Genomic DNA, 27,418 nt, shown 5'->3' with positions numbered 1-27,418 from the left:
TATATGATAAAATAATATGATAATTTTTACTGTTAAAAAATTAATTTTGTTAGTTTTCTCACATGTATAATGATTTGTCAAACATAAAATCTAATTAATTAAACCGGATCAATGCTATCCCATCCCATAATGATTATAAAATTGTTACAAAATTATAAATATATAATGGTCACTTGTTCATAGTAAATAGATCTGTTAAGACATTAAAACTTCAAAAAAAAATTTAATTCTATTCAAAACATGGTGGAGTTATTGTAAATAATACTGAATATTTGATTAAAACTCAATTGAATTAATCAAAATCGAACAAATTAAATTTTTTCTAATTAATTAATCAAATTTTTAAATAAAAATTGAAAAAATCAAATGGATAAAATATCAATTAATTTAATAAAAATTAAATTAATTAATTTTTTAAAATATTATAGTAGATTTATCGATTAATTAAGTATTTATATGTTTACAGGAATTTATTAATTATTTTTTATTTTAATTTATTCGATTTAATCAAATAAAAAATTTTAAAATCAAAATTAAACTGAATTAATTGACATAATCAATTTTTTTTTAAAAAAATTAAAATTTCAAAATAATCTATTCAATCATTTTGTTCATTTAATGGAATTTTTGTTCATTCTAATCGTGAGAAAAATAAATCCATTAAAAAAATATAAAAATAATTTATTTTAAAAAAAGATATATTGCTAGTGAAATTTCAATTTCAATTTCATCTTTATCATTTGATAAAAGATTAATTGATAAATAGATCATATTTACTTGCGATTGACTCAGTTAACACGATTTAGTCTACCAATTTTATTTTAGTTGTTAAAGTATTTTAAAGGCAATTAACAAACCTAAAATGTGAGGGAAAATAGAGGTAATTAAATCTAAACTATTGCTAAATAAGTCCACCGCGATTCTTTGTACATAGTTAATTCAACAGAGAGAAGACGGAAGAATTAATAAAAATAAAAGAAAGAAAAATTGCGGAAATCCAGTTTGGGTTCATTTCCTAGAGGAGGAGACAGGCTCAACTTCTGTCCCCCCTCTTCCGCTTCTTCCCCTCGCGTCCGCCCTCCCATCTGCCCTCCCACCTCCCTCCCTTCGATCGCCGTTTTGGATCATCGTCGTCACTGATCGCAACCCTAGCCCTCGCCAGTTCCTCTTCCGCCTTTGAGCTCCCGATCTGTTCGTTGCCGCTTTCCTTCGCCGCCTCGATGCGGCGTCGGAACTGAGGTGATGGTCCCGGATTCATCCGGGGTTGCTTGCCGCGCTGTCGGCTCAACGAATTCGAGAACTGCTGACGTGGTCGGTGATCTCGGCGCTGCACCGACTTCTTAGGCTCAGGTCGTTGGCGCGCGGATGACGGTGGTCCGGTGGGGCTGATCGGTAGGGCTTCTATGGCGGAGGCTGATTCCAGTAAGGTGGAGGCGGATGGATCTCGCTGCACTCCGTCCGGGGCTTCTCTGACTTGGAATCCTCTTTGGAGCGCTTTCCGCCCGTATGTTTCTCCTGCCCAGTCATCCGGGGAGTACTCGCCGGAATCCCGCGGAAGTGACACCAACAACCTTCGGAAGATCGTCAAGAAATCCGTACTTATTTTCCTTCCGCTCATAGATCGTTTTTAGCTTTCCAGCAACCACTGAAACTAGTGTAGTTTATCTGTTTTCACTTTTTTTTTTTATTTCGTAGTCACAAGGTGCTCCATCTCAAATATTGGTAATTACAGTTTCAGGGACCAGGGGTTCCAACTATAAATATGTATATGCATATAACAAATTCTGAGTCACACCTGCTTTGACTTTATGCAAATTCCATTCTGTGAATTAATACTAGAAAAAGAAACGATTCAATTTCATGTTATGTCTTTTTATGAGTTCATGCAATACCATAGTCCAATTTAGATTGACTAGATATATATGAGCTGAAGGTCCAATTTAGGTGGCATGTTGAGTCTATTAGATGTACCTTAGTGCACGTTAATTTTTTACGATCAAGCTACTGTATATGTGGGGGGGGGGGGGGGGGGGGGGGGGGGGGGGGGGGGGTTGTAGCTATTCTTTTTATCCAAATATAGGAAACTTCATTTTGTATAGACTCCTCAAATGACAATACCATGTCTGCAGTTTGTACTTCTGAGTTACTAGTAATATTAAATATGTGTTCAAACATTTTTTTTCTTGTTAGCATATTTATTTTCTTAAACTTTTTCTTCAAATTTTTATTTTTATACTTATAAAATGGCTATGATAATGTAACAAAATTTTTACAAAAATAGATGGAAAGTTGTGTGCTTTATGTTAGAGTCAACAATTAGATTTGTTAGAATATGTAGTTTTAGTCTCACAAACTGTATTTAGTCATTATGAATTACATTGGTGTTCAATAAATATGCTTGTGATTATTCTCTTTTTACTAGAATAAAACAATTTCATCCCTCCCAAATGGTAGCTAAGCAGATTTTTCTCTAGGCTTAGAGTTTCTTCGTCAATGTCTTTAGGTGATTATTGTGGATTTGATATAGTCGTATGACAAAGACAATGACTTTTCTTGTATGTTAGTCTTACTTTGCTAGATTAGCCATTGGGTATAATGTTAATAGTTGGTATTGATCTAATATTCTCTTTTATGATTGACTAAGACTACTTTATTATTTTCAACTCTTTAGATTTAGAGCTCTGCTAGGGTAAAGTTTTAATTTATGAATCTCTATTAAAGGGCTAAGCCGGATAAGCCTATAAATACATAGCGGAGTCATCATCTTTTGCTCCTTTATGCTTTACTCTCTTCCCATCCACTGGGACATACTACTCTCTTAACTCTAGTTTCTTGGAATTTTTAGTGAGGACCGAACTTTAACAATGAAACTTACTCTTGGTTGTCATTGCTTAGATGCGATCTCTTGGTCTCTTTGTTGATCTTGATGTAGCATTAATATGGAGTTCTCTTGTGGGATTACTTCATATGCCCCCAATATAGTCGTTGGCTTTGTCACTTTCCTTATCAAATATAGAACTTTAAGAATGAAACTTACTCTTGGTTGTCATTGCTTAGATGCGATCTCTTGGTCTCTTTGTTGATCTTGATGTAGCAGTAATATGGAGTTCTCTCGTGGGATTACTTCATATGTCCCCAATATAGTCGTTGGCTTTGTCACTTCCCTTATCAAATATAGTCGCCTTGCCTCTTTGCAATTCTATCACATGCCTCAGCCACCAACGCAAATGCTCATCAAACCAGCATCTTCTGTCCTGCACACGATGAAGGTTGGCCCAAACCCACTCCAAATCTGGAGCCTATATGGGGCCTAGAGCATCATACCAAGCGCTCTCAAAACATACTGTACATTGTCATTCTCTCGAAAACACCTTTTTTTTTATAAAAAAAATCAGTAGATTTCTAACAAATAGCAACATTCAAAATAGCAAATATTGAGAAAAGTCGTATAAAAAAGATTTTGAATTACCAATGTGTTTTCCTCTTCTTAGTCTCTTTGCCTCAAGATGACTTTGAACAAGGCTTCTCATTGCCTAACCAAATTTTCTTTTCTTTTTCAATATTCTTTTACTGCATGACTTCAAAGAGATTAGGCACTTTAGCTCTTTCTCGTGCAATGTCTTTATTCCTCTCTTGGAATTGATAAACATTAGCCTGTTTATAAATGGATAAGATTGCACTATTATGTTAAACTAAATCCCAACATTCACTATCAAATGAATGAAGTGCATACTGCATATAATACTTCTACATTTTTTTCATTACTGTTTGAGTGGACGTATATGCACCAAGCTGTTTTTACTGATTCAGCAGGACCAATGTTTGAACCTATAGCTTGGCATCAATTGTATACCACTGCATTGTTATTTTTTCCTCTGGTCTTGCATGGACCTTATTTGAAAGCAATGATTGATATAACCAAACACTAATAACTGTACTTAGTTCGTTGATGGCATATAGTCTGGATCCTATGTTGACTGAACTGTATTAGTAGAACAGGTGTTTAAAACCTTATTGCATGTCAAGGCATACACTATGCATGCCACCCAGCATTGTGCCACAAATTTGGATGTGATTGACTTTATAGTGTCGACTGCAATGTGCTGTTTTGTATTTACTCCATGCTTGTTTAGTACCTGAATGAAACCCATATTAACCAGGGTAGGTGGTTTCCTTCTTTAATTATACCAAGTGAGCTTAGATGTTTTGAATTCTTTGTTTGACAGATTTAATCATTTACTTTCTTACCTTTCTGAATGATTGTATGACAGTTTCCTTGAGGAATATTTTTTTTTTGGTAACACGGGGCCAGCCGATAGATTAAGCTGCTTCATGAGAAAATGAAGTATTGTCTTACACTAACTGTAAATTCCCATCCAGAACTTGTGCTATTGATCTAGTTGCCATGCAGAGTTTCATAGACATGTTCGTATATGCCGTTCAATTGCAATATTTGACAGTACAAAGCCAAATATTAGTTACTGATGAAATTTGTTCATCCAGCTTGTACCAAAAGTGACCAAGGGTATAGTTGAAACTTTCCAAGCATGCAATCCTGCCTTTAGATATTCAGAGTCACTGAATCCAAAACGATTCCTAACCAATCCATCCACTGGAGTACTGAATGATGGTTTTGACAATGCCAATTCAGATCTCATCTTGTATGTGAACTTTGAGCTGGTCAACTCAGAAACAAAAGGAAGGTTAGGCTTCTCATGTTAATTACAATCAATTAATTTTGTACACTGCATTTCTATTTATTATAATTTATTCTTTGTTGTATTAAGATGCAACATTAGCAGTCTTTTCTGACAGTAAAGGTCTGAGTTTATTGTTATCTTTTGTAGCTCAATCACTGGACACTTGATTGAAACTTCCCTGTTTCTAATGTTCTTTGTTTCTTTGATCAATTGATTTGTATTACATGATGTAATTACTTCAAGGCTGTTTTTTTTTCTGTTTTCCAATCGTTCTCAATTCTCTGTTAATCTCTGTAAATAACATTTATCAGTTGAAACTGGTTTTGAGTCATGGTTGGACAAATGCTAGAAATATCATAAATCAATATGACTGATATACCATGTTATAGTGTTGATTGGACTGATATACCCAGAGGAGATTATACTTAGACATCTGAAACCATGATTGACGCCTTAAATTTTGACTACATAATTGAAAGACAGAATGGACAATGTTTGAGCTATTGACTATGGGAACTTAGCATAGTTGATGCTAAATATTTGTATCATTAATTTACCCGTAACAACTTCCATACTTATGTCCCTTTTGGATTTTAGGTACATTGTCAAAGATGCCCTTGGCCAAGGGACCTTTGGACAGGTTGCCAAATGCTGGGATCTGGAATCTAACAAATATGTTGCCGTGAAGATAATTAAGAACCAACCTGCTTACTGTCAGCAGGCAGTGGTTGAGTTCTCCATTCTGGACATGGTAAATGATGCAAACGAAGAGTTGTGAATGTTTATATCAAACTATTTGTATACATGACAACTATTTTCAGTGTTTTTCTAATCTTTTCAGTTAAATAAGAAGTATGATCCTGATGATAAACATCACATAGTCCGGATCCTTGATTATTTTGTATTTCATCGACACTTGTGCATATCCTTTGAAATGCTTGGCTCAAACTTGTAAGCCGTCTTTTGGTATATATTAACATCTTACATAGTTTTGATGTTGTATAAAATGAGTTCTCTATTTGTATGGCTATTGGCACTGATATGTGCTGAGTGTTGTAGGTATGAACTAATCAAAATGAACCACTTCAAAGGTTTGTCTCTGAACATTGTGCAGGCATTCTCAAAGCAGGTGAGAGGTGTCATTCAATATTCAAGTTTTGATTTTAGACATATTATCAACTTAGGTTGAATAGAAGCTTGTTTTATAGGATTTCTTCATACATATTATGCCAATTTTTCTTAGATCTTGCATGCATTGGTTGTCATGAAAGATGCTGGTATAATTCATTGTGATATGAAGCCAGAAAACATACTCATTTCTACAAGGTGAGGTGCTAATTGAAAGAGCTGGAAAGACCTTTTTTTATCTACTTGTTCACTGAATATGGATACAAATCTTCTCTGAATCTATAGACTGAAGCCACCACAAATAAAAGTTATTGATTTTGGATCAGCCTGTATGGAAGGTCGCACAGTGTACTCTTACATACAGGTCCTTGCCTATCTCATTATTAATCTTACACAACAATAATACTATGTTAAGAATAATGGTCGTTGAATGTTTAGTATGCATTTAATCTTGCTATACTTGTTACTATGTGTTGCAGAGCCGCTACTATAGGTCTCCTGAAGTTCTTCTTGGTTATCCGTATCCTTACATATATGTCTTTTACAATCAGCAGCATAGAGATTTATTTTTTCTCATTAGAATGCTGATATTGAATTGAGAGCATTTATTATTTCTCTGGAAATATTTCATATTTGTAATCACTCTGTAGAAGTGTTTTGTGCTTAATATTCTGCAAGATATACGACTTCAATTGATATGTGGTCATTTGGATGCATCGTTGCTGAGTTATTTCTTGGCTTGCCTTTGTTTCCTGGAGCCTCTGAATATGATCTCCTGAATCGGATGAAAGAGATACTTGGGTAGGTCTTTGTTTTCCCTCTCTTTTTTAAGTTTGCACATTTTTTGTTCCAGTATGCTACAGCTAATGAGTTGAGTAGTTTGTGAAATTGTAGATTTTATTAATCTTAGAGCTGTTTTTTTTGTGTTTGCTTTGAGTGAACAGTTCTTGTTTGCGATGATACAGGAGCTTAAATAATATTGCTATCCTTATAGTATTACACTGAGATTAGTCAAAGTTAATCTAAGTTTCAACCTACATCCACATTACTAATCTAATTTGATTTATTTCATATTATCTTATTATAAAGTAAAAACTGTTGGAAGTTGTTGCTCAAATAACCAGGAGTTTAATAGGTAGTAAGAATTGTGTCATGTTTTTTTCTCCTCCATTACTGGTGATGTTTGCTTTGATATTGATGCCAGCCACCAGTCTTAACACCGAAATAACTCGAAGATAAGATTCGAGAAGGTTTAGAGTAGTATTAATTAGTTATAGAATATAGGTTAGATTGCAGATTTGTGTGCAGATCATCTTTCTTTTACTAGGCATGGCAATCCAAAACAAATTAACTGCAACTATTCTTGATGTACGCCATTACATACTGTAGATTCTATTTGTGTATCTCATTTACTTCTACATATAATTTATAAATCTTCAAAGTTAAGTTGATTAGTGAATGAATTTTGATTTAATAATTTAATCTCTGCTTTCTATGACTTTCATCATTCTTAGCGGACTCATATTTGATAAATCCTTTTCAAGAATTTTGTTTAGTATTCATGAAAATTATTTAATCCTTGACTTGTTTGGGATATGCACCAGAGCTCGACTAAGAAGCAATAGTACCTTTAGACTGGAATGAAAAATTACTATTGTGTCAACTTTGTTCTTCTACATTTGCCACTCTATTCTACACAGCTCGTGGCATCCCATTAAAAATTACTTGTGAATCTGCTAGTGTCTTATAGGATGCTATTTTCCTTTGTTGCTTCAGGTGCTTAGCTCCAAGTAAGAAGTTATATGTAGTTAAAATTTTCATGCAGTAAAACTAATTTCTTGCATATACAATTTGTTGACACTAACATTATACAGGGTAACATAAGAAAGCTAGTTAATAGCTGATCATCTGAGCATATAGGATTGCGTGCATATTAGTAAATTGAGTGTGCAGGCTTGTCAATTGTGCTCATATATCTAGCAATATGTCCATTTCTTTCTAAATTTTCTTCACTTTGATTGATGCACTATAACTATACAATTTCATTGTCCTACTCTAGACTTCTGTCTTTTCATTTGAGTTTCAGTCTTATTGTTTATCTCTCTCTATTTTGTATTTCTATTTTTTTTCCTTTTGTATATGACTTTTTAATAGAAGAAAACCTATCTCCTAGTGCCTTGGGCTATTTTTCCTATGGAGGAAGGAAATACAGACACAAAACAAGCTGGTGGAAATATTTGCCCAGCTGTTCTCTTCATCTCTGTTTCCTTTGGCAGAAAGCGAAGAAGGGACAAAAAGGACTAGGGCATTTTTTCCGTGGTTTGGCCCAAATATGCTTCCATTTACTTTAGTCAGAAAAATCATTGTTCATGTGCAATGGTGCTCAAAGTCGACAAGAAAAAAATCATTTTTTTTTCAAATCTACTTGTGATTTAATGTTTTTTTTGGGAAAAAAATAGGTTTCCCTCACTCTTTCCTTACCTCCATGGAAATAGCCAAAATGGAAACTCAACTTCTTTCCTTCTCTCCAAGGAAACCTAAACTAGAAAAATAATTACCTATTCTTTTCGTATTTTTTCCCCTACCCTCTTTCTGTCCCTAGCATCTTTTGCAAGCTGTTTCCTTCCCTTGTTGGAATTTAGACCATAGTTGAGGTCACTGTCTAGGCTGGGTCAGATTCAAAATATCCATCTATAGACACGACGGTTGATTTACTGCTAAGGCGTTTCCTTCCCTCGTCGGAATTTCGACCATAGTTGAGGTCACTGTCTAGATTGGGTCAGATTCAAAATGTCCTTCTATAGACACGACGGTTGAATTACTGCTAAGGTGTCTGCCTAATTACCTTTTGATATCATTTTAGTACATGATTAACATCATCTACGTAGATCTTGCTGGCTATCTAGCTCTCAAGACCACAAAACTACTTTTGGGGTCTGTTAATTGGATAAGTGGATGGATGGCAGGATGAATCCCTTAATTTTTTGATACCTCATGCTGTTTACTTGGATAAATGGGCTAGAAAGGATGGAAAAGTGGGTGGATCAAACTGAATTTCCATTCCTTATTTTTGATAAATCAAAACAGGCAGGTCAAGGAGAGAAGTTTTTGTTGTTGTTATTTTGGTTCTTTTCCATCCTTCTATCTATCTATCCAAGTAAATAATATGATGAAAACACTATTCGATCTTATCATCTATCTTTCCAACTTAATGCATCCCCCCCCCTACTTCTCTCTTATTTATTTGTCTTTCTTTTCCCCCACTATTTAAAAATGACTTCTTTGGTTGGCTGTTCTGTCATCTCTGATTTTATTGCTTCCATGTATATTTTTTGCATTTATCATAATTATGTTATATGGTTTAGCCTTGTCAGTCATTGAATCTTCCTTTAGGTTAACATTTTTTAAAATAAGTTTTTTGATGCAACAAGGAAGTGTAAACATGCTTTTCATGTATTAATTTTCAGAATTTGTTGCTTGTATTTTAGTTCCCCTTGTCCTTTCATCATGGCCCTTATTAATCTAGGGACAAGTGTGACTTGCAATTTTAGATCCATTCTGGGATAAACTTGTAGAACCATGCAACACTTACACCTATTGATTTGGATCTTATGGAGGTTTTTCTTGTTTCTAAAATTTAAAATGGGAAGGGGCAACTTTATTTCTTTTAACGCATTGCCGTAATAAAGACTGGAAATGGACTGTGTTGTAAGAATCTACCAGAGAACAATAGGGGTATGATTCTATTGATTTAGTGGTTTTATTACTTAATTCTGTTGGTTGATTACAAAAGCTGTGCCAGATTGCTAATGGTGATTTTGGTGTGATATTTTATGCAGCGGACAACCACCTGATAGCTTGCTTAGGGATGCAAAAAATACTAGCAAGTTTTTTAAGCATGTTGGTAGTATTCATCATTTAGAGCATGATGGGACCTCCAAGGGAGTCACGAGTGCTTATCGTATTCTGACTGAGGATGAATATGAATCAGTAAGTTTTGACAATGTTGTAAGAGATAATTGTTTCATATTTTCTACATTCTAAGACATGTATTTTTCTTCTGATATTTCCAAAGAGAGAGTCAAAAAAACCAGCCATTGGGAAGCACTACTTCAATTATGTAAAGTTGGATGATATCGTTGCCAACTATCCATACAGAAAAAATTTGTCCGAAAAGGAGAAGTCAAAAGGTTAGATGACAAGGTTGTATATCATGAAGTGGATTACAAGGTTGTATTTCGCAGATGCTGATAGCATTTGCTTATTAAATTTTTAAGATTGTAAACATTTTGCAGAAAGCTTAACCCGCTTAGCCTTGGTTGATTTCTTGAGGGGTCTTGTTGAATTTGACCCTGGAAAACGGTGGTCTCCTTTGCAGGTTATCATTCTAATTTAGTTTGTTACTTGTATTGTTAATAGTTTATGGAGTTGCTATTCCTATTTACGCAATTACATATGGTGTCTCATTTTCAGGCTTCAGGCCATCCATTTGTCACTGGAGAACCATTCAAATGTCCTTATAAACCACCCCCTGAGTCTCCAAGAATTGTAAGTTCTATTAAAACCAAACCTTATGATATCTGCTATAGTTGTGATCTCTACTTTGACATTTGGCATTTGGTTGAGATCCCTCAGTTTGTAGCTTGACTTATCTTAGGCTTTATGGCTTTATAATTAGTTATATGTTAATTGTTTCTGATAGTTGGAAGTCTTCCATTTCTTTCTTCACTGATATATCTGCATGGCTTCATGACAATGAATTTATGTCAATTAAGTTATCCTCTGCTCGCTTCTAGATTCTGAAGGCTACTGTTTCTATGAGGGTTCTTACTCTGGATTGTTGTTAGATAGTAAACTAAGAATTTTTTTATTTATTGGAAATTTTAGCCAGTCATGCATACTGTAACTGTGGATCACAATCCAGGAGGTGGTCATTGGCTAGCTGCTGGTCTTTCTCCTCAGGTCATTGTGAAACCCCATTGTTATTTTTTACCAGTAAACTGTCTGATTTTATGATCATTTCATCATAACTTTTAGTTAAAAGTTTATTGTTAATTTGATGTCCTTATGAAGAAATCTATTCATTTTTCAGGTTTCAAGTGTTAACAAATATTTATCACAAAGCCCTCACTTTCACAAGGTGCCTATGTCTTATGGAAGCAGTTATGGCAGCTTTGGGAGCCATGGTAGCTATAATGATAATACAGGTCTAGAAAGCAATTATGGAAGCTATGGTGAAATTAACACTATTCACGTCTACAATTCACCACTTGGTCCATCTGGGTTCAACATGCATGTACAAGTTGGAGGACAATTTCTTGGCGCCAGTCCAGATGCCAGACAGAGATCTCAGCTATCTCATGGAAATGGCTACGGTGTTAGTCCTTATGGAGGTCTGGGACCAATGTCTCTTGGAGTAAGTCCCTCTCAGTTTACTCCTCCAAGTTCTCAGATGCAAATTTCATCAGCTTCGCCTGGAAAATATGGTCCAACATCACCAGTTAGAGGTGGTACTCGGGGTATCTCATTGGGCAAAGCAGCTGTTGTTGGTCAATATAATAAAAGAAGTGTGGGCTACCCCACTATGTGTATGCAGTCTTATGGAAGTGCATCTGAGCATGGGCAAGGATTTTGTAGTGATGGCATGACCTCTAACTATCCCGAGGCTCAGTCTCCAGGACATGGTGGCCCTCATATTGCAAGTTTAGTTGGTAGTCATTCTAACTGGAGGCAACAGATGGGAGGAGCAAATGGCTCTTGTAGTCTTACTTCTGCTAATCTGAAAGGTCATCCTGCATCTTGCATGCATAACTCCTCCATGCCTTCTTCTCACAGATCAGAAGTTTCATTTGACAAAACAGAAGGAAGTTCATCAGTGCCTCATCCTGGAGAATGGGACCCTGGATACAGGTAAAAACTGAATCCTGGAACCTGCAAACCTATTGTTTATTCTAGAACTTGGTCATTTCTTTTCTACTTTAATTGGCTTGTGAGATTGCTTTTGATGCATTCAATGTACCTAGGCTCAATAGTATTTTATTGGGGCTGTAGGATTAACTATTATGGCAAGATGGTTATTAGCGGATACAGTAAAGAGGTCTAGCACAGTTTATTTTATATAGAGTTTTCATCTATGGAAATCGCAAAGCTTCCATCTAATCTTGTCTAGAACGTGTTCCTTTTTATTCAAAAACATTAAATGTTTATTATTATCATCATCATTATTTTTTTCTTTCAAATAGTTCAAATTCTAGTAGATGTCAACCAATGTTATGGGGTTTCACTCTTAATTTTAATGATATTTGACCAAATTGGCTAAGACATTCATTTTAGTTTGTCTTCCTATGCACTTTCTTCTGCTTTTACCACCGATGTGTAGTGCACACATGACAATTGATGGATTTTTTTTTTGTCATGTTTACAATCCTTTGTATACTGCACCTGGCAGTGTGTCTAAATCTATTTTATATATACTACATATGAAAGGCTATCAAAGATCAAGGATGTCTTGAGTTCATATAATCACTTGTGTAAAATTCAGATGGATTTTACATTGAAGTTCTTATTGTTCCCCCCTCTAAATTAAATCTATTACATATATACTCTTATTACTGGAAAAGCAAAAATTTATGGATGTTTGGTAATGTTAGGATTCCTAAGATTATCATACTGCTATTATGGTTTTTTTTTTTTTTTGAATTTCTTGGCTTTTTTTTTTGCAGTTTTTTAGATTATAGCTTAATCATCTAAATGCTTTATATTTCTTTTTTCCCCTTCCCCAGTGATGAATCCCTTTTAGAAGAGGATAGCATAGACAGCAGCTCACTAAGAACTGAATTTGCAAATTGCGCACACCTTGATGACCCATCAGATGTTGCCAGCTTTGTAGGTGGGAATAACAGATATAGCCTTGGTCATAATCAAGCTCGTGTAAGCTCAAAATTCCTACCATCAAACCAAAGGTATCACAATCATCTATTCCACTTTGTTATCAGTGATAGATAGTTGATTTCTGCAGTTTAGTGCTGATAGAAGATGTGATGCTGAATGTCATACAATGTGTTTCTGACACTGCTTTGTTTTGTTAATATAACTTTCTTTTATCTCATGTCATCTGACGCCATCATTGCTTGGGATTTGGTTGATCATATCTTCCTATCAAACTTTTTATTAGTCATTGAAATTGGTAGGAAGTTTTGCATATTGTATCCCACAAGTTGTGAATGCTACTTATTCATGGTTATTTTTATGCCTCCTGGACCAAATTTGGTCTATTTACTTGTGCTCTAGGTTTACTCTTTTGTCCTTTTTCATTACTTTTTGAACAACTATAACCTCTCTCATGATATCTCTTTGCTAATATTTCGTTCGACTATATGGCTATAGCATCCGTGCTCGTTATTTTCTTTGCTCAATTATGTGCTGCAAATGAAAACAATTCCATGAATGAGATGTTTGAAGTTTCTATTCTAATGTGTGAGCATCTTATTAACTGATTTAGCTAGCTTACCATGTGACCACTGATATAAATATTGAGTTGTGAGTCACGCACTTCATTGCATCCTGTAACCTGCAAATGCAATAATGTATTTGTGTAAGTCTATCTGATTGAGCCAGACAAATTTAGTTTACTAGTTCAACTCGACTTTTTGCCATCTTTAGAAAAATTTAAACATATTCACAAATGTTATGTCTAATTTAATTTAACAAATCAAGATAGTGAGAAGGAAGAGATCAATTTGCTGAAAATGATATAATATTCAGAGAAATATATATAAATAGTTGAGAAAAAAAGAGATATCACTTGGATTGGGTTTGATGTGAACTTAGCTACAAAAGCATCAGAGCTAATTAAGTATCATAAGCAAGGAGGAGATCCAAATTCTTGTTTGTCTTGTAGTAAAAACTTAATCATGATTATAAGAAACTCAATCATGATTAATCTATGCATGAATAAGAAGGGCAGGGAAAGTAATAAAAGTTCACATGGGTAATCATTTTTCGTGCTTGAAATTTGTTCCTTTTCTTCCCCTTTCTTTCTTTCCTTGTATTCATCCTCCCAAATAGGGTTGAGCAAGCGGTTCAAAATCGAATTGACCAAACCGAACAAATCAAAACCGAACCAAATTTTTTTTAACAAACCGAACTAACTAAACTTTGCCACTAAAATTGAACAACTCCAACCGATATAAAATCGGTTAATTCGGTCAGTTATTGAACTAACCAAACTTTTCTTACTGATGTGTTGATTGATGTTGCATATCAGTCGATTCCTATGGGTTAGTCGAGTCTCTGATTCAAGTACAACAGTCAATTGCTAACAATATAGTAGTTGATTGATAGCGGTTCGGTTTAATCAAATTCTGAATTTTAAAATTGAGATCAAATCAAATAAATCGAAATAATTGAGATTTAAAAAAGAAATCTGAATTAACTGAAATTCCGAATTTGGTTGGTTTGGTCAATTATTTCAGTTTAACCAATACTTTACTCACCCCTACATCCAAGTAACAAGTCATGAAAGAAAATTGCCAATTATGTATGTTAAATCTTGGGGCTTTCTTGCTACACCTGTTTTGCTAATTGGCTAGTGTTAGAAGCTATGATCCTTTTGCATTTTGTTATTTATTTTTCCATATATTGCACACTGTTTTTTTATCATTATTTATACTTTGTACAAATATAATTACTAGTGTTTGAGTTACTTAATAATGAAATAAATTGTTTTTGTATAACTATAGGTTTATATCGAGGGCATGCTTAAGTCTATATATATTCATTAATAAGAGTGCCAGTCAAAGTCAGAATTGTGGAGAGAAGCTTTAGAAACCAAAATTTGTATTACTAACTAGAATATAAGAAAAGAGGTGAGGGCAATGATTCAAATTTCGAGCCGTTTGACGAAAATTTTCGTTCCGCCAGCGGATCGGCACCGACATCGGCACCAACGTTCTGGTCGGGATACGGTCTGGAGGCGTCGTCTGGGTCCGGTGATGCTTTCGGAGGCGTCGCGTGGATCATGCGTGCTCCGGTTGCGCGTGCCCTGTCGCGGTCGTGAAATTGGTTTTTTTTATAATTTAGATTTTAATAATCAACTTCTAGTTATAGTTGATATAATTTAAATAGACTTAATTAACGCCTCATAAAATTATCCTATTATTTTTTAAAAAATATTTTTTAAATTTTTTTATTTTTAAATATTTAGATTAATTTTTTTTATTTTTAATTAATATATTTTATATTTTAAAAATACTGAAAGTATATCAGTATGGTACGATATGATACCGAAGTTGTATCGTTTCGGTCTGGGATCGAAACCTTGGAATGACTCGATATTTTAAACGTTGGGTGAGGGTATAATAATGACATGAATGGTGATGAATTTCCTATAAGCTTTAAGCATCTTGGATACATTATTCAACAAAGAGACGATGATGATATTCTTAATAGGATACTTGGAAGTATATGTTTGCAAATAAAATTTTAAAGTTAAAGTTGGATTTGAAACGACAAAGTAGATGCTATATATGCAATTTCTATCAAAAAATAAAAAAACATTTCATAACATAGTAACAAAGTATTTTTCATTAACTAGAACATATGTTAAATATTTAATTATGATTTATATAATTTTATTTGATTAACTGAGGAGATTTCTTTACAAAGGTAATAAACATGAGAACTAGAATACACTAATTATTCTTCAATTTCTTAGTTAGCAGTGGAGTTTAAATTCATAAGAAGAGTTGGAGTTGAAATCCATAAGAAAAATCTTAGACATCTATGATTAATCTTAGCCAGAATAGTATCTGGATGATCTTGTTGATGTTGGGTAGACAACTACAACTTTGCTCAACAAGGAAGTCGGCAGCCAGGATCAATTGAAATCCAACTATCAATGCTGATACTTGTAAGCATTATACACATACCAGGCTTCAACAATTGTGCTACATTTCCCTGCACTGGGGCCTTGTTAGCCCTAATGTTAACATTAGGCCGTAGACACCTTCACTCAAATTGATTACTTTTGAATCAGAGGGTTTTAAGTTTTAAGAGAAGAGGAAATGTACAGATGTAAGCAATTAGGAGGTAATTTTATGTCCATTGTATTTTGTTTGTTGCATATAGCACGTAGTTTAGGGTCTCATGTCCAACCCCCAAGTCCAAAAAACAATTGTATTCATGACCTTTCAATTTTGTCTGCACCCTGTCCTTTGGAAGTTCTAACTTCTTAAAATTCAGGATTAATTAGAAACAACCGAAGTGCATTAATTAACCTCCATTCTCTTAAAATGGAAATATAATTATATTTGATATCATAGATGATGTTGGTTTGAAATTTTCATTTAACTGCTAATATTTTGTTTTACCAATTAGTTTATTGTAACATTATTATTTGAATAGAATATGGCATTGCCATATTTTATATTTATTATTTTAACATATACTTAATGTGATTTTTTATTTTGATCAAAATTATATTTATATTTTGTCATGTTTTTTTACTTAATTTGGGAAAATAGTTTTACAACAATTCCTCACATGCAATCAGAAAATGGCTCTGAATATAATGTACGGGAAGAAGAGATTTGAGCATGCACTTTCCAAAGGCCCTGAAGTAATCTGGAAAAATATTCCATGATATCCTCAGTGAAGTTAAATGTTATACACTGTAGAATCTGGAAAGAGAAAATATTGTATTGTTTATCATAATAATGAGATCGCCAATGTAGGTGGGGTATTGGGAAGAAGAGATTTGAGCATGCACTATCCAAAGGTCCTGAAGTAATTTAGGAAAATATTCCATGATATCCATAATGTGAAGTCAAATGTTACACACTGTAGAATTTGGAAAGAGAGAATATTGTATTGTTTATCATAATATTGAGATCACCAATGTAGATGGGGTATATATAGACATACTAGAACCCTAAACCCGGACTAAAGTGGGATTAAACTCACTAGACCAATAGCTTTATTAATGTACCTTGTAAAATAAAAGTCCCATCAAAATATACACTTTAGGAGGGAAAATGTATTCATAGTGAGATTTTGTTGATGCTTATTTTTGTTTTATACTCTGCTACCCACGCGAGTGTTACAACAGTGCTTTACAATTCGTCATATATACCTGTGTGCTGCTCAGAATCTTGTTCATCCAAGTTGTCAATTTCTCTTTGGTAATTTTAGTTCTATGCCGTGCAGCTCATTGTTTTCCTATTTGTTTGATTTCAGAACAGATGGACTTCGTCAGGCATATTCACTTGCTGAGGGCCCTTCTACCTCTCATGATACACGCGGTGGAAATGGACGTCCACCCCAATTTTCACAGAACTCTCCAAGTCGTTTTGGACAGCAATCGATTCATCGGTATAATTATATGAACCCGACCATTATGCATAGTGAAAGAAACCATCAACATGGCCAGCCAGCTCATTTAAATTACAACATAACAGATTCTCATTCTTCTTCCAATGCTATGTTCAGCAATAGCATGCCATGGGGTAATTATACAGCTTTCTTTTTTATGGTTTCCTTTCTTATCAAAATGACATCATTTTTGCAGTTCCTTTTAGTAGTGATTTTTGTGGCTGACATCACCAAATATAGCATACCTGTAGTTGGACATGGTTTGGTCCAACTCATGTTGACAAAATTTTCTTTCTTGGGCACGATGGGAAGAATAATCATCTGATAGTGCTGAATGATATTGTAGGGCGGAGGGGTGGACATTCAATGACAACAGCCCTTCCAATGGCTCATTCTAGAAGGGACTACGGAAAGATTTAAGCCTTCCAAATGGGATAATTATTAGTTGGTGGCGCCAAAATATTGCTTGCAGTCGCTTTGCTTGTGTTATTTCTGACTGTCATTAATTGGGCTGTTGATACATTGTTCTTTCACATAATGTTGTCATTGTGGTAACTTTATATCTTCTTTGATGGATTTCGAAAATCTCAACATCATTTTTTGTCTGTGGCCAGATTCAGAGGGCAATCCTATGGTTTCAAGTGGTTAAATCTTCAATTATTTTTTTTTCCAGCAGTGACAGCTAGAAGAAAGGAGCACATGTAATTAGCCAAAACCTGATGCCGGTACATCCTTAAAACCAACATTTAATACCAAAACACATGTAATTAACCAAAGAGGTATAAATTAATTGTTCGTGGGAAAATAACTTATTTGACATATTCTTTATAAAAAATATTTTTAAATATTTTTTTATTTGGATGTGTCTGTAAAATTTATTAAAAATGTATTTTTTTTATTAGCGTACGCATAGGAAAATATTTATCCTTTTCAAAATTGGACAAACAAAACAAGTGTGGTCTGATTACTTAACGCACCTTTCAATTTAGATCGATGTACCGAACTGTTTTGTCTATTTAAATTAGCTAATCTTCCTTGACCAAGTCTACTTGGGCCAACATATCCTCTCAGCTTGGTTAGTTGCCCAGATCAACGTGTTAGCTCGAGCTAGCCATCTTGCATATTTTCGTTAATCGATTCACCCTGACCAACATGTTTTGTCAGGACAAGGGACCAACATGTTCGCTTTAATATGTTAGCTTGTCATCTAACTTTAACTTTAGTAGATCGATCAACTCCCTTGATTCACCATCTTCACGTAGTGCTCCTAGACTAAATGGTGCACTAGACTTAATTGGACCTCTCGGCTTGCTTGGATTGCTTGACTCGCATGGAACTGACCAACCCACTAGATCCACCGCACCTACCAGCCACCTGATTCACCAAATCAATTGTATTAACTAGCCTGCTTGGCTCACTCCACCGGTTTGGCCTTCCAACTTGCCATGCCAATTCGACCCAATCACAAATTACATGTGCAAGGGAGATAGGGTGAGAGATGAAGAGAGATTTATTAACCGAGTAAAAAACTTATGATAAATACCTATCACCAAAGAGAATTTTTTATCGACCAATTTTTTTTTTCAGTTGTTAATAATTTTTTATTATATCAAATTTTGAAAAATCTAAATAATAGAACTAAAAGGGAGATAATGTCTAAGTGGATATCAAATGTCTATTTCTAATTTTTATCTATGGTGTTCAGACCAAATATTATGAATGGTCAAGCCACTAATTAACGAACAATTTAACATGCACGCTTTTCAAAAATCATAGGTAAAGAGGATGAGGATGACCTAAAATGCACTTTAACAGAGGGTTAGACTGACATTGGAAAGTCCCAACGGATCATTTCAATGCTCAAGTTAAGATTGCTTGAAGTATGAAAATTGGGGCTGGAAAAAAAACCACAAGTGAGAGCTTGATGGAGCCAAAAAGAAAATGTGTGTAAGCCTAGAATTCAAATCCTTTGCACATAGCTTCTCTAAGGTTTATATAGTTGTCAGAAAAGAATCTCCATATGGGACACCACCTTTCTCTTCATTGTCTTCGTGTGTGGGCTAATAGAGGACTAGATCCGACAACTCTTGATGGTCAATCCATTAGATGAACGCCACATGTCCAATGGGCGGTATCCAAGGGAACGGATTTGATGACTTCTTAACTGCTCCACTATTTATAAAATACCATATGTTTTAGAATATTCACAATCGTTATCCGCATGTGTTCTCAGTGGGTTATGTAGAATGTAGGTTCAATCTGATGAGAGAAGAGGAAACAAGGTCAATGTTGAGTGCCCCAGAGGGTAAACAATGTCGACACTTGAGATTGAGGTAGTAAGGATATCGACGGTTGAGATTGAGACCTTCCACAAGCAAATGAGGCCAAGGTTGGTTGTAGATGACCAAGGCAGACAAGTGACTGTAGCCAAGATAGTGAGGATGTCGATGGCTGAGACTGAGACAACGATAGTACCAAGACCTATGATCGAGACAGTGGAGATGCCGACGACTAAGATTGAGATAGAGATGGTGTCGAAAATCTGGAGCTTGAGACAATGGAGATGCTGGTGGTTGAGATTGAGATAGAGATTGTGCCACGATTAGGGCCGAGAACAGTGGAGATGCCTTATTTTTTTTTTAAATACATTTTAACCCAGATTCAAGAATGTGATATCTGATTGAAGGAAATGGAAACAAATTGTTTCAGGCAACTGGTTAGAATTTAGATCCTTTATTTTTCCAGAATGTTGGAAGATAAATTGGTATTTGTTCATAAGACCCTATCCACAAAGAACTACCCACTCAAACTTGCTCACTAAGGATCACCAATTCATTCATTCTTTCACGATCGAGAATTCGTCGATTGACAATGAGATTCAATAGAAATCTCATGTAGAACAAATGCAACTGTTTTTCTTGAGAAAAAGAAAGAAAGAAAGAAAGAAAGAAAGGGAGAAACACAACATGCAAGAAACTTTGATTTAGTTTTGTCACACTCAGCTTAGAGAATTAATATAACTGCAAGTGTTCAGTTGCAGCAGAATAAGCCATCTAGATTGCCTAATCATACACACGGTTGATACATGATGAATCACATGGATATGCACAGTCGATCTTCTGAAACACAGTCCGGCCGTAAAACCAGTCTCCCACTGCTGTGCCAATTGGCTACAATAAACAACAATCCTTAATCATGTTGGTGTTGGGTTTTTATAGTGACAATCTATTTTTCAGGATGTTTAATTTCATGAAGATCAAATGAGGTCAAGTGGAGAATGGCAGAGCTTACAGTGTTATTTAGTGAAGGAGAATCAGCAGCTAGCCATGTATCTTGGCTTCCTGACTGACAGTGGGTATAGCATGAGTTTATGAACATGCCAATAGATGAGTTCTCAAGCCCCGGCAAAGAACTCAGGAATTGCGACCGGAAACCTGTTCATTTCATGCCAATTACACCAACAGTAGTCTCATGCAACAGAGTCCATGTATTGAAACAGATGCTAAGGATCAAAAAGAAAGTCTTACCATGCATTGTCTCGAGCTGGTCAGAAGAACACTGCTTTATATCAAGTTTGCAATCACTCCAAGTCTTATGTGGGTCAGCAGAACTCGGAGCCAAAATGTTCTTGATCTGCAAGTTTAAAGCCACAATACAATTTATCACACTTTCTTTTTCGATAAGTTTTGCATTGGCTTATCAGATGAAGTTGTGACCTGCCATGCATCATATGCTGCATTCAGAATGAAAAGAGGTGTGCGCATCTCAGGCACCACATATTGAGGGAAGAAACACTGTGTTCCAATGGTTAATGTTTTTCAAATATGAACTTACTATATTTTTCGAGAAAAAAAGTCAGTCTCTTAGTAGAATGATGTTGCCCACCATGCTCGGAGTCATCCTCGAAGTGCATGAAGATGGCAAGTTCTTTGCAGATCCCTGTAGATCATAATGATTGAAAAGCAGCCAAACATGAAGTGCTAGAACCACTAAAAGCTTGAAAAATAGCACCAATTAACAAGGTGTACTTTTAATTTGGGAAACATGAAATTTTTATCTTGTAGTTTGCACTTCTATACATTAAAGAAAATCCATAGTCAGTATTAGACTCAGTTTGCTTTGTGAAGTATTTTCCTATAATCTTGATCAACAGAAAATGTTTAGAATATGAATGAAAACACTAAATTTAGTTTTCGGGAAATGACTTTCACCTGTCTTCCCACTCTCATTGTCTCCAATTGATCTACTTTGTAGACAATGAACTCAATATTGTGGAGAAAGGGTGTCAAAAGGCGAAGAAAGTGGCTGAGTGGTGGTGGATGTGATCAAATAGCAGAAAATAATTTGTTTTCCTTGTAAAATTTTTCTAAGAAAACATTCTTACAAAGAAATTTTAGCTGCAAGAAAAATACTGTACATGAGTGCTAACAACATTGCTGTAGTAGGATGCAATAGACTCTGCTCCAGATATGTCTTTCCTGTTATGAAAAACCATAACCATTGTTACCTAAAGCAATAACATACTACTTCTTGAACAATGTATTGATGTAACATCAAATAGCATCAATGAAAAAGCCAGCCTTACGTGTTTATGAAAAAGCCAGCATCCGAGAGGCACTTAACGGTTGCGTTCTCAGGTAGAAGATCATGAAATCTGTCACAATGTACTATGGAAGCCAGACCGCCTGCTGAACAACCTGAAAGCAGAGCCTGCAATCATGCTCATTTATTAGAAATTCACTTAAACTGTTCATCTATCCTCTGTGCTTGAGTTGAATATTATGTAGACACCAACACTTTGAATGAACCAACACACTTTGAATGAACCCCTAATATCCCCTGCTGATCATTTGTAAAAAAAGTTAGAAATAATCATGTTGGGCACTTAGATCCACACTCGTGTAGGATGCCCATACCCATGGCCGAATAACATAGATATTAGCATTGCCATGAATGAGAAGTTATTGATTGAGTGCTTTCCTAACAATGCAAGCTTTTAGGGCTAGAGATCCAATCAAAATTTAACATGATAATAGAGGAGATGTTGCACTTGAATCTTCTTTAGTTCAATAACTAAAAAATGTGTGCCCAAATTAACTTTGATAATCTAGTTCATCCACCCATTCATGAGGGAGAGTGTATTTTTTAAAATCCTAGATTTTACCCATTTGTAACTTTTGGTGAAAGTGATCTATCAATCAAGTTTGCTAAACACAAATCTCCATGATTCGAAAGGCAATTACTTTTTCTGCCTTATTCATCCCCTTCTCCAACAATTCTTCGATAACAGCAAGCCAAACCTTTGCTCCTCTAAAGTACAAATTTGTTGCCTGGTGAGAAAAAAGGCATTAATAAGCATCATAGAGTTAACCAAATTACCAATTTTGTTCATGATAAGTGTGGTTTCATCAGCTAGTTTGATCAGAAGCATCAAGTAATTATCTCACTTACAGGATCTACTTCATCCACATCTCCTGTAAATGATGAACCATCACAGTATCGAATCTTAACCTTATTCCAGTTGTAGAAATCTGCATGTGGTCAGGCTAAGAGAGATAAAATGCATGAAAACTACTTCAGTTAAAAACAAAGTTTCTAAATAAAAATAGAAAAACATAAAAGTAATATTTCATTTGAATTTTTTATGAAAGAAGCAAGATATCATTCATATCTTTACAGTGGCTCAAAAACCCCTTTTACACAGTCATATCTGATCAAAATGTTTGATTGCCTGTAAGTAGCAAAACCACAAATTGGATTTTATATCATCGATGAACAGGATGAGAAGAACATATTTATCATTAAAGAGAACAAGTAATCATCCAAGAGGTATCTATTTATTCATGAACTAGTAAAGTTAATACATCCATTTCATAGTTCCAACAAAGTAATTTTCAAAACAGCATAAGTACATAAAATGTTATCTATCATAGTTACCTTCCATGAGTATAGTTTAGGATTTATCAGTTATATGTCCTCTATCAGCAACAAACACAATAAGTTTTGGGAGGTTTGCATTGCCATCTCGTGGACATAGTGTCGGTGAGACTAATATAGTTATTGGTTCAGATTCTGTTTCTTCTATAATTTAGATTATAAATTTATACACTAACAAAAGGGAGAAAGCCTAGAAATTCAACTGAAGTATTGATCAATTATAAGATTGTTGCTTCCTTTTCTTACATTTAGTTCAGATGTCAGCCTTTATCATTCAGGTGTAGATGAGTTCTTACTACGTGTGGAATGAATACCTCGGGATACTGCTTCTTCTGGAAAAGAAGAGAGAGAGAGAGAAATGTACCAGGATTTGATTTCTGCTTATTGCCTAAGATCCCGGAGAATGCAAGAGGCTTCATGTACTTGGATGAGCCTCTGAAAGTATCTTTCCGAGCAAGACAATCTTGGATACTTGTGCACCAGCCTCCCCCCTATCAAATGAAGATGATGATACATTAGTCCAATTATCAACAGGAGCTCTAAAGAACAATTTGGTATAAATTGTTGTCCAATTTCAAAGAAAAAAAGCTGAAAACCAGTTTTTTTTTTTTGTTCAAGAGATACAGGGAGGAAGAAGTCATATGGGGTTGTAGTTACACATCTAGTTTTTGGAGGGAAATAAAGACTTATGAATGAAGCAACACCCATCAAGTCTTGTAAAATGCAGTTAGTGTTGGAACACGAATTATATGTAATGCACATAAGTGATGTTGTGCGAATATGCAACATTATGAGTCGCTTTTTAATGAAAAGTGCACTTTGAAATTTCGCATTGTTATGAGGCACATATGGAAGGGAAGCCTTGGCATACTGCCATGTAACCTTGTGGTCACGAGATCGTGTCATAGAAACAATCTCTTACAATACAAGATAAATTTGCAACACCAATGTGGCCCAATCCTTTCTCGAGACCTAATATTGATGGAAGTTTCATGTACCAGATTATCCTTTTATGAGGCACATATGGAATCTATATCATGTAAAACACTTGCACTGACTAGTCATGACCCATTGAAGGGGCATGGTCTAGTCCATAAATAGCCATAGGATGGATTAGGGAAACTACTTTTTCAAATCAGAATTCATAAGTTTTCTTTCCTCCAATTGGTGGGAGTGAACCAATTGCCTCGATGTCATGATCGTTATGTTAATGAAGAGGCATACTTAGATCCACCAGTAATAATTTTCTCTAAAGAAGTAATAACACTCCCTTTCATTGACAAACAACATTTAGCTCATTTTATTGGTATGGATATGGACTTCCACCTTTACTATATAGATATTGTATGAAAATTTCATCAAGTAAGAAGAAAGAAAGAATTAAAACTCTCAGTAATTAGGTAAGATAATTCGATGAATTTAGGTCTCTAGACTCATTGTGGCTCTACTTTGCAATCTCTTCAAGTATGTTGCTTTTAAACATGAGATCTTAAATTGTAGCTTTTGGTGATTCACAGGAATTTAGATCAGGTTTGCAATCTCTTCCAAGTATTTTTCTTTCGTACTAAATATGAGATAGATCTCGAATTGCATGTTTTCATGATTCACATGAATATGGATCAGGTTTAGCCCATGAGTGAATTCCAAGAGATGAAAAATAGCTTGCTCAAAACAACAGAATATCAATCTAAAATCACACTAGAATAGTATATATAAACAATTGAGATGTGAAATATTCAACCCAATACAAACCTAAGCTCTATATATCATGATAGAATTTGCTTGGACTACCACTATATATTTATTATGATTATTTAATCTGAAAATAATATATAATGTTAAATAAACATCTCCTACTTTTTTCATGACAAGAAAGTTAAATTAAGTGGCAGACCTCCATGTGAACCAGCCAGTTATTAGCCCCAGAGTCAAAACCTGGAGAGAAATGATAAGCTGGGGGACTTCCATCCAGACACACTGCAAAATATCTTAAAATCAAAAGCCTTAAATTAACTCCAAAAACAGAATGTGACTGATTGCTAAACCAGAATGCGACTCGAAGAAGATTGAAAAAGGAATTCCAAATTGTGGATTTTCAAGAAAAAAGTGGAGTTTTAATGGAAACCTGCTCCTTGGTCAACTGCACTTTCCAATAGTGTCATGGACACATCGTATCCGTTGACTAGTAGTAGACAAGAGGTGCAAATGAGAGACAAAGTCAACACCCCTATTTTATCATCCTCCATTCTGTAGAAACAGATTACAAGTTTTGAAACAGTGGCTATAATTCAGACAACAACATTGAAGTTCTTAATTTGAAGGAAAGAAGCAAATTAGATAGGTTGATGGACACAATCAAAGAGACAAACTGCTTCTTTGATCAAAAAAAGAGGAAAACTGCCTCTAGCCTAGCTCATACATAGGTAGTCAACTTAATTTCATTACTTTGCCGATCGATATCTATTAATAATCTCGCATGAACTGAGGAAATAACTTCTGGCTGTGTGGAAGGACAAATTAAAGGCATAGAGAAAATCTCTTGTCTAACTGACCAAGAAAGTTAATGTAAATAACTAGATATCAACAAACTAACAACAAGAAGTCAAAGAACTTTCAAACAAAAAAAAAAGAGGGTTAAGCTCTAAGTCATAATCAAGAGATATATCGGCCCTTCTGATACAAGTGGAGCTCTCACTATCCAAAAGCATTATTACTAACAATATTCTAATGGAATGAATTAAGAGGGACACCAAAAGGATTTCAGCCTTGACTTTTCATCCTTCTAACTTTTCCCCTAAAGTAAACAAAGGAAGGAGAATTTTAAATTAGGTTCTCCTTCTTTAATTTGCAAGTAAATAAATAAATATGAATTCATTAAACCACATCCATTCTTACTATTTCCCATCCTTATCTTGTCTCCTATCCCTCCTCTCTTTCCATCATCTCATATAAGCAAAAATAAGGAAGCATGCATAAACTTTGACGAGAAAGGGGAGTTGCAACGTGTAACTCCTTACTGGCATACCTGCAAACACCTTGAAGAACTCAGACTATGCCCTAAACTCACTCTGCTAATGTACAAGAAGGCTTCACTATATAGAAAAATCCAAGGTAGGCACACTCACAGAGCTGAGAAGCTGCGCTGATATTTTGAGGTGGGGAAGAAGTGGCTGTCGACCCAACTGGTGGCGCAAGATCTAACAAGAATGTCATAGTCCGTGATGAGAACATGTCGGTGACTGCAGCAAAGTTTGACGCTGAACTAATAACTTGTGTCGGTGGTCGCTTGGGTTGAATTCCATGCACCTTCTGCAAGCTGTTATGATAATCTGTTGTCGGAATAGAGCCAAACTAACGACTTGATAATCTGTTGTCGGAACGACTTGTTGTTTTTCTTTCTTGTAAATCAAAAGAAACAAGTGTGAAATATTCTTCTTCATTCTCATTGCTCTCCTGCAAATAATCTAAGATTCCATTAAATTTTTGTATCCAGTTTAAAGGTTGTTTAAATGTATCCGTCAAGATCAACTACAGCTACTTGAATAATTCTTTTAATTCTAATAGTGTTTTCTTCAGGATTACATAATTTGATTTGTACATTGAGATTACAATCATTTATTCATTTTGTCAAAATTCAAAAACAAATGAAGCACTGTAATTGTTGAAGAGCAATGAAAGGTGGCATACATCACAGTTGGCATCAAACTCAATTGCTTTGAATTCACAACCAGCCAATGACATTCAAGCTACTGTAAATGACGACCATATCGAAGAATAGTCAGTATCTGATGATCCATTTCTTCTTGTTGATGAGCATGATAGAAAGTCAACAAAATTCTCAGTTTCTTGATGTAAACTCTACTAAGCTTTCGTCCATCCATATTATTTTTTATAAATAATTGTAATTACACATACATCAATTACCGAACTAAATAGACAATTGTATGAGGATCAAGATCTAGTCGGAACTAACCATTTGCATGTGTGGTGAGCACAACCAACATAGCGATATCAAACAAGAGAGGTTATGAATTCAAAGTCATGTATATAAGAGTGTGTCACAAGACATAATAATTCTAGATTTTCTTGTCTACATTTGATTGATAAGACTATGAAAATGTGGATAGGATAACACACATTTGTTGAAGATATATTTCATCAATTCAGAGTGAGATTGTTGAATAAATGAATGCTAAAAACCTAAAGAAAATCTTAGAATGCTTAATGTTAATAGTTGTTGATGAAGTGGAGCCTAATTTTGAGTTAAGGCAAATATAACAGAG

At 34.9% G+C, this 27,418-nt stretch overlaps 2 protein-coding genes across 2 annotated transcripts; one reads left to right on the top strand and one right to left on the bottom strand.

Moving 5' to 3' along the window:
- The first annotated feature begins 1,015 nt into the window (after window positions 1–1,015).
- LOC141832007 (dual specificity protein kinase YAK1 homolog) lies at window positions 1,016–17,855 on the top strand. Its single transcript, XM_074719503.1, has 18 exons — window positions 1,016–1,595; window positions 4,504–4,703; window positions 5,298–5,451; window positions 5,542–5,651; window positions 5,760–5,829; window positions 5,944–6,026; window positions 6,114–6,192; window positions 6,308–6,348; window positions 6,507–6,629; window positions 9,668–9,818; window positions 9,904–10,018; window positions 10,124–10,206; window positions 10,302–10,376; window positions 10,716–10,790; window positions 10,921–11,738; window positions 12,611–12,790; window positions 17,064–17,332; window positions 17,545–17,855. The coding sequence occupies exons 1-18, from the start codon at window positions 1,404–1,406 to the stop codon at window positions 17,616–17,618; spliced, it is 2,892 nt and encodes a 963-aa protein (XP_074575604.1). The 5' UTR covers window positions 1,016–1,403; the 3' UTR covers window positions 17,619–17,855.
- A 2,338-nt stretch (window positions 17,856–20,193) lies between these two features.
- LOC141832099 (pectin acetylesterase 8-like) lies at window positions 20,194–26,192 on the bottom strand. The gene is made up of 13 exons (XM_074719616.1): window positions 26,161–26,192; window positions 25,261–25,382; window positions 25,030–25,112; window positions 23,500–23,626; window positions 22,650–22,729; window positions 22,442–22,528; window positions 21,784–21,908; window positions 21,616–21,676; window positions 21,084–21,137; window positions 20,915–20,992; window positions 20,726–20,831; window positions 20,490–20,632; window positions 20,194–20,368 (listed from the first exon to the last, which is right to left on the bottom strand). The coding sequence occupies exons 2-13, from the start codon at window positions 25,379–25,381 to the stop codon at window positions 20,261–20,263; spliced, it is 1,173 nt and encodes a 390-aa protein (XP_074575717.1). The 5' UTR covers window position 25,382; window positions 26,161–26,192; the 3' UTR covers window positions 20,194–20,260.
- Between the last annotated feature and the right edge of the window lie 1,226 nt (window positions 26,193–27,418).

The sequence above is a fragment of the Curcuma longa genome, chromosome 1, assembly GCF_044706935.1.
Source record: "Curcuma longa cultivar G26 ecotype Majalengka, Jawa Barat chromosome 1, ITB_CL_G26_1.1, whole genome shotgun sequence".
Classification (NCBI taxonomy): domain Eukaryota; kingdom Viridiplantae; phylum Streptophyta; class Magnoliopsida; order Zingiberales; family Zingiberaceae; genus Curcuma; species Curcuma longa.
Note: the sequence above shows the minus strand (reverse complement) of the source record. Positions and strands in the feature narration are given on the sequence as shown.